This window comes from Sinocyclocheilus anshuiensis, unplaced genomic scaffold (genome assembly GCF_001515605.1).
Source record: "Sinocyclocheilus anshuiensis isolate Anshui unplaced genomic scaffold, SAMN03320099.WGS_v1.1 scaffold2901, whole genome shotgun sequence".
Classification (NCBI taxonomy): domain Eukaryota; kingdom Metazoa; phylum Chordata; class Actinopteri; order Cypriniformes; family Cyprinidae; genus Sinocyclocheilus; species Sinocyclocheilus anshuiensis.
The window spans coordinates 198,878-206,543 of NW_015537927.1; the positions used below are offsets into that span (position 1 = coordinate 198,878).

Here is a 7,666-nt window from a genome sequence, read left to right on the forward strand (position 1 = left end):
TTGACCACAAAAAAAAAAAAAAAAAAAAAAAAAAATTACCTCCCATCCATCTGGCTCAAGAAATTCTTTTCTGTTTGTGGCAGTAATAAATTCATCTCGTGAAACGAGCCTGTCTCTGTTAGTGTCGACCTATAGACAGTACAAAAAAATGACTACTAGTGAACCATCTTTGAAATAATATCCTTAGCACAATGAAGGATTCAGTCCCCTGCTATGATGCCCCCACCTCATTCATCACATGTTCTCTCATGCGAAGTCTCTCCTCCTCCATTTCCATCATGTCATCCTCTTCATGTGTGGGATCATAGACTTTCTCTAGCTGAACGGGGTGGACACAAGCATCAGATTTAGCACCCCATAAAGCCACGTCATCCTCAAAGTACTCTATTATGATAGCTCTGAATGGAAAGGTTATTAAGGGGAACCTCTTTGGTAAACAGTGCCTCGAGTTCTTGCTCATCAAAGTACCCATCTCCATTAGTATCTGTAAAAGCAAACAGATGTCACAGTCGTGCTGTGATATAATCTAAATGTTCAGAACAGAGAGGCTCACTGATCTCACCATGTAGGTTGAAGAATGTCTTTGGGTCAAATTCGTTGGGATCCAAACTGTCCGCTTCCTCCCAGACCTCTTTCAACTGGTCTTGACTGCCCTATTTACACACATACAGGCCAAATCTATACATTGGATGGAGACAGGTCTGAACGTGAGCTTGCAGTCGATTGTAAGAAAGGGCCGGGGTTTACGCACAAGAAATGATGGGAGAAGTCCAGCATATGTCAATTAAAAAAAAAGACAAGAGAGAAAAAAAAAGAATAAAGTGTTCAATATCACAAATGAGCTTGTTTGATTATTATATAAGTTAAAGGAATGTGTCTTTAGCTTACAGGGTGATTGATTTTGGGATGGTCTGCGTGTTTCTTCTTCATCTCTTCATAGTGTTCCTCCTCTTTTTTGCGCGCTTCCTCATCCAGTGTTTTAAGATGTTCCTTGCGCTCATGTTCCTTCGTCATCTCATACCTCTTGAAGTCTTCATGTCGTTCCTTGTCGAAGTTTTCCAGGTCATTAGTGGCCTCGATTTGACAAAATAAGGAAACAAGCAGAGAGGAAATGTAATGTGTGGAGACCAGCAGATCATTATATACAGTAGATCTCCATCCAACATAGGAAAATAATTTTGAATTGCACTTGACGAACAATACATGATAAGACTGTTGACCCTCACTGATGACAGTGATGTGTGCAAATCAAACACAAAACGTTTTCTTTATAAGTTTTTGCTTTTGATTTATCATCTGAAATTAATTTTGGGCACTTAAAGCAACTGTAAGTTGTTGTTGTTTTTTTTTACCTAAATATCAGTTTCAAAACCATTCTGATGGTACACTGACTTCTAATAAGGCGAATGGCTTCTGTTTCTTTCCCTCACTCCACCCAAACATTTGTTCTGGGACTATGCAAGTTTGTCGAACGGATACAAAATTTCACAAAAAGGGCAGACTGGTTTACGGCAGCAACAAATGCACTTGTGCAGCTATCCATTGTAATTATGACATTATACATTACATTTACATTTGTGCATTTTATCCAAAGTGACTGCATTCAGGGTGTACATATTAGCAATTCCTTCATTCCCTAGGAATGGAACCCATGACATTGGCGTTGCTAGCACCATTCTCTACACTTTGAGCTACAGGGATAAAATTATAAGGTTTTTATGACAGGTGCAGTTACACACAGACAAAATTATCTGCATTTTAATCACAAATATGCTAGGAGAAACAGCTAAATCAATAAACTCGCATCGTCATAGGGCAAACAAAATCTATTTATATCAAAAATCAATCCGAGCAGCTGAGTCCTTAACCATCTTCAAGAAACGACTAAAAACACATCTGTTCCACCTTTATTTGACCTCTTAGGCACAGGGATGATGACAGATTTTTTAAAGGGGTTGGGGACCACCGAGATAGCAAGGGACTCATTAAAGATGGATGTAAACAAGCCAGCGAGCTGATCAGCACAGAGCAACACCTTGCTACGTGTACTGCGTTAGGCTAACCGAGACTTGTCGTTTGCACTTATATATTGTTGCTGTTTTGTTAGTTTTGACTGCTTTTATTGTCCTCATTTGTAAGTCGCTTTGGATAAAAGCGTCTGCTAAATGACAATGTAAATGTAAAATATTTAATACATAATATGGTAATAAATATTTATGGCCAGTACATTTTCTTATTTCACCTGCCAAAAAGTTAATTTTGGGCCCTGAACGAAAATCTGTGACAACTATGAGTGTAGAATAAAACCAACAGGAAGTCAGATATGGAGCCTACCGATTTAATGAGACGATCCAAGTCTTCCACTTCAAATGTATATGGATTCATGTGATTCAGATGTTCAAACTGTTTCAGAAGTGCTTTGTGGTCCACTGTCATACCTTTAGGGAAATTAAGAGCATCTCATTTTTCATTTACGTTTCTTGTCTTTGCAGCAGGCCAGAGTTACAGGTTTATAAAGTAAACTGTGATATGGGGAGTTTGATGAATGACACTCTCAGATACAACATTCCATATCCTTGGAAAATCTGTGCTCTGTGAGCCTGGCGATGGTAAATGAAACAAAGAAACAAGATGGTGGAGGACATTTCACAATATGCTCTAGTGCAAATGTGAGCCACAAAACAATAACAGAAACAAGTTTGCCTTTGATGCCTTTTTCTCCATTCATGTCTTGTTTGACTTTGATTAGGGTACGCAGTCTGTTCACTTCTTGCCTCTTTAGCTCATCAAGTTTAGTTCGCACGTGATGGCTGACAAAGTCCAACTCTTTAGCCAGTTTCCCTTGCTGTTTTCACCAAACGGAGAATGAGAGGTAAGCAATGGGGTGTTTAGATAATCTGATTAAGCCTCTGCAAAGTAGAATTGGGAAGTAAAGCAGTGCAATACCTTGATGTCTTCCATGTCTGTGTTATGAAGTTTCTCTCTGAAATGTGGGTCCTTTTCCAGGAAATCAATAACCTCTCTGAGATATCGATCATAGTGCAATCCAGTGTCCTAAATGAATTTAAATTAGATGTACAGAGTGAAGTGAGGAAAAAACACTAGGGAGACTAAATCTTTTTATACCTATGTGTTAAGGAACATTTGCAAAAGGACAAGCAATCAGTTAGTCTATGTATGTTGAACACTCCTTTCTCCTTTTATGGCACAGCTTATTATAAGCATCACGTTATATGTGATGCTTGCTTACCAAACCTGTCTGAAGTTTTCACACTACATATTAGAGAGAAGCATCACACCCATTTTAACCCTAGACTAACATGTCTCTATTAGTATAAAGGCATGTTTTCATAAGTTGTTTAAAAAAATCATATTACTACTTACTACACTTTCAGGTGGCTCTAGATCCTCTACTGGAGGGCTCACTTTAGTCTTATCCACAGCAACTGGCAGTGCATCCAAACAAGCCCACAGACACAGTATCAAGCAGAAGTGTGATGGTCCCCACATCTGTGAAAGGACAAGAACATCACCATTGTCATTTCTGATATAGATAACTATCTAGATGGAATTTCTGCATTTGTGTAAATTATCTATTAAGTTTAATTATTAATTATTTATATGTTACTTTATGATAGAATTATATCTTAAATGATCTATAAATATATAGTTATCGCTTTAAACAAATATGTAATTTATTATGTTTTAATAATAATGATAATATTTAATATGATATATTAATATTATTTAATTGTATATTATTAATATATATAGTAATATTATATATTATTATTGTTGTTATTAGAATCAAATATAACTTATGAGTGAATCTATCTACACACATACATAGGTGTATAAAGGCCTTTATATATATACTAAAGAGCGATAACTATATAGTTCTAGATAACATTTCATACAAACTAAAATACAACTACAAATTATGGCTATTTTTATTTATTTTTTTTATTTATTTTTTTTATTTTATTTTTTTTTTAATGAAAATAGAACAAATAACAAACAGAGCATAGCATAAGACAGTCAGTGCTATACAAAGTGTGACATTAATTAGTAACGGGAACTGAAAATAATGTCATAATATTTTAGACATGTTAATGTCTTTTTGTTTTTTAACAATTTCAGAGAAGATATAAAACAATCAAATTCCACTAAAAATACCTTAAATATTGGGGATGAATTTAAGCATTTTTGTTTATGTATATAAAATTTTGCCAGCAATATGAATAAATTAACAATGTATTCAAGACCTTTGTTAACATTGTTTTCATAGTACACAATAATATCCTTTAAAGAAAAACAGTATTTATCCTTTACTAGATTAAAAATAAATTCTGCCAATTCCTTCCAAAAATTTTGGGTAATTTTACAATCAAAAAATAAATGTGATAACACCTCTTTCTCATTTTTACAAAAGGAGCATAAATCATCAATATCAGAGTATCTTGAAATTATTGATTTAACAGGGTAGATGGTATGCAAAATTTTAAAATGTATTTCTTTAGTTTTGTTATTGATACAATATTTAAAGGGAATTAACCAAGCAGTCTTCCAATTAATATTATCAATAATAGAGTTCCAAAAGAATTTTCCTCTAGGTGTTATTTTATTTTGTTTTTGGAAAACAGTACAAATATGTTTGTTATTGCATTTTTTATCAATCAGTTCAAGACCGTTTAAAATTAATTTTGGTTTTGTCATTATTGTAGAGTTATAGTGAATATGACTTTTAACAAGATGAACAAGAGTAGGAGGAATAGCTTTAATGACCAAATTAAATTCCTTAAAATGCACAGGGAAACTGTGGATTCGCATGAATTGTTCGTAAGTTAAAAGATTCCCATAATTATCAAACATATTCATAAGATGATTAATATCCCTGTTAAACCAATTCCTTAAAAATAAAGATTTATTGGCAGTCGTTATATTGGCATTATTCCAAATGAAGGAGGTGTGAGGAGAGAAATTGTGTGAGTAGCAAATTTTCCAGGCTAAAAGCACTTGCTGGTGGAATTTGGACAATTTAAGAGGGAGTTTAGAAATATTAAAGTCACAAGTTAACAGAAATTCTAAGCCACCTATTTGGTTAAAGAGACTGTGTGGGATGTGGTTCCAAAGGGAGTTATGATTAATCAAACATTTTTTAATCCAATTGACTTCTATTAAGTTCTATTAACATCTTCAAAATAAAGTATTTCCAGACCCCCTTCAGCTTTCTTATTAGTAAGAACACAAATTATGGCTATTTGTTTTTAAAGGAAACTTCTCACAACCACAGCGTGACGTCACTGGCACGTGTACGATAAACCTCGTCAATCACAATGAACACATCATTTTCAGTAAATACGAAGTAAATAAATCCAAATTAGGCGTTCAGACTGAAATAATTTCGGCGATGTACAACAGATTAGGTACTAAATTACGTTATTTTCTGAAATTTTCTTTGAACACAAAACTATATTACTCTACCATATGGCTTTAAGCATCATCTGTTGTCAAATATAATACAGCAGCTGACATTATAACGAGCAACAGGTGAACACCTACCCTAAAAGATCCCCTGAGAGTTGTATTTATAAACTCGAAGCTGCTGTTTTCGCCTCGATCAAGCGTCAGATATAATCGCTCTGACAGTTCATTTGCAACTTGTTTTACATGATGTGTGCTAAACACAGTTCCTTAATGTAAACCCCGCCTGCTGAGATGTGTAGCCACGCCCCTCGCCCTGGTGATTGGAGAAACCATCGCGCTTCCGCCTTTGAATTGTTTTCGCGTTGCTCTGTCATTGAGCGTGCAATCTGTCTGTCAAAGGTTCCCATGGTAACTTGACAAGTACGCTTGTTAGAAGAGGTACGTGGCGTTCACCAGTCCACTGTTACACAGCTCCAAATTCAAAGAGCTGAGTGTCACCGTCATTCACCCTTCTTCAGTGCTCCACAACAAGCCAAACTACACAACTATCACAACAGCTGTTATCACTCAACTGTTATCTTGACAGTGTTGTTTGTAAGGTGGGTCATGACGCTGCATTCCAGAATGTTGAAACTGGAATATTTATATATATATATATATATATATAGCCTAGACGATGTTTGGTTTAGCATTAAAACAAATGGGTAGGAACCACTGATCTATATAAATGAGCCTATAGGTCAGTGGTAGGAACATAATGTTCTTCAAAAATTAATTGTTGTTATTTTCTAGCATATGTGTTAGTTACTTTTAGATAAAAATGGTGAGTTGGTGCCAACTCACTGGTGTTTTATTTTGATTATTCACTCACTGTCTCTCCTCCCAGCCTATTAAATGTCTGTATCTCTCAGAAACTATTTAGGATTAAAAGAGCATAATGCACCTGTTGAATGTCTTGAAATGTAAACATTTGAAGCAAGGAATGAAGCCCACCAAGGGTTTCGTTGTGTATTTGTATGTGACGTTCATAGATTAACTCTAAATATAAATATATAAAAATCTAAATATATATATATATATATATATATATATTTAGTTTAAAGCTAGATTAGACAATAGACTACATCTGTGTTTTAAAAAACTGAAACACAGCTCAATATTACACTCAATTCTAGACCAAATCAACAAAAGTTAAATGTGGCTTTTACAATGATTGCATTGTAGTTTGCTGCTGTATCCTTGCAGTAGATATAATTATGGGAAGGTTTGCTATGAATGATATCCTTATGATTTGCAATGTATAGGCTACATCTAGCCATTAGATGGCACTTAAAGTCTACCAATGAAATACTGCAGCCCCCTTCGAAACATGAGCAGATGTCAAGTGCTTGTCAATGTTTATGTAACTAAACGCAAAGACATATACAAGTTTATTTTTTAATGCATAAGTTAATCAATTAATTTTTATGACTTTATATCTGTAAACATACACTGCAAAATAGCAGTGGATATTTAATCGTAGAAATGACAACCTTAACTAGGATTTCTCTAAGTTGTTGAAGGTTGTGTTTGCTTTGCTCCAGTCTAATGTTGTTTTGCATTGGTTGCCCATTACACCTCTGTGTTGTTTGAGCTTGCTGATTTTTTGGCATTTGTTCTTATTTGTTTTGTCTTAAAACTCTGTTTGACTAGTTGTTTTGTGTTTGCAGTTTTAAACAAATAGATATCTTTTCATATGTTCTGAATTACTTTTTTTATGTTTATTATGTTTATCTTTTGTAATGTGTTTGACTTTTGCTGATCTTTTTGTTGTTATGTAATTCATTTATTTTGCATGCTTTACTTCCAAGGCAATATAGTCAGGAAAATCAGCTTTATTAAGTGCAGACCACCCAATTTAGTTATATCTGCATTTAAAAAAAGTCAGAAAGATTATTTCAGGTCCTGCTTCTGTAATATCCTTATTTGCATCCTTATTTGTTCCCAACTTGACTAACTCTGAGCATATGTTGTTCTCATAACCTCCTGAAAACAGCTGCTGTTTAAAGAATCTTATCTACACATAAAGTCAATAGAGCCATCTGGTGGTTTTTCGTAGATTTAATCTACAAAACAGCAAAGACATTTGAGCAATATAATTAAACTGGCTGTTCCTGTGTCTGGAAATACATGAATGAAATTAATACAAGTATATTAAGTCCTCTAGTGAAAATTCTGTTTGCATATTTCTAATTTAATA

The 7,666-nt window shown here is 34.3% G+C and overlaps 1 protein-coding gene across 3 annotated transcripts in view; it reads right to left on the minus strand.

The window, feature by feature from the left end:
• LOC107657662 (nucleobindin-2-like) overlaps nucleotides 1–5,703 on the minus strand; it is a 9,464-nt gene extending 3,761 nt beyond the window's left edge. Inside the window, exons 1-10 of one of the 3 annotated variants that reach the window (XM_016445840.1) lie at nucleotides 5,563–5,703; nucleotides 3,385–3,510; nucleotides 2,947–3,054; nucleotides 2,713–2,845; nucleotides 2,335–2,438; nucleotides 889–1,074; nucleotides 563–653; nucleotides 426–484; nucleotides 227–319; nucleotides 40–129 (exon numbers count right to left, since the gene is read on the minus strand). In XM_016445840.1, coding sequence (XP_016301326.1) covers nucleotides 40–129; nucleotides 227–319; nucleotides 426–484; nucleotides 563–653; nucleotides 889–1,074; nucleotides 2,335–2,438; nucleotides 2,713–2,845; nucleotides 2,947–3,054; nucleotides 3,385–3,510 — 990 coding nt within the window. In that variant the 5' untranslated portion in view covers nucleotides 5,563–5,703. Of the gene's footprint in view, nucleotides 1–39; nucleotides 130–226; nucleotides 320–425; nucleotides 485–562; nucleotides 654–888; nucleotides 1,075–2,334; nucleotides 2,439–2,703; nucleotides 2,846–2,946; nucleotides 3,055–3,384; nucleotides 3,511–5,562 lie in introns of all 3 variants that reach the window. The other 2 variants (XM_016445830.1, XM_016445848.1) reach the window with 2 other exon arrangements.
• Between the last annotated feature and the right edge of the window lie 1,963 nt (nucleotides 5,704–7,666).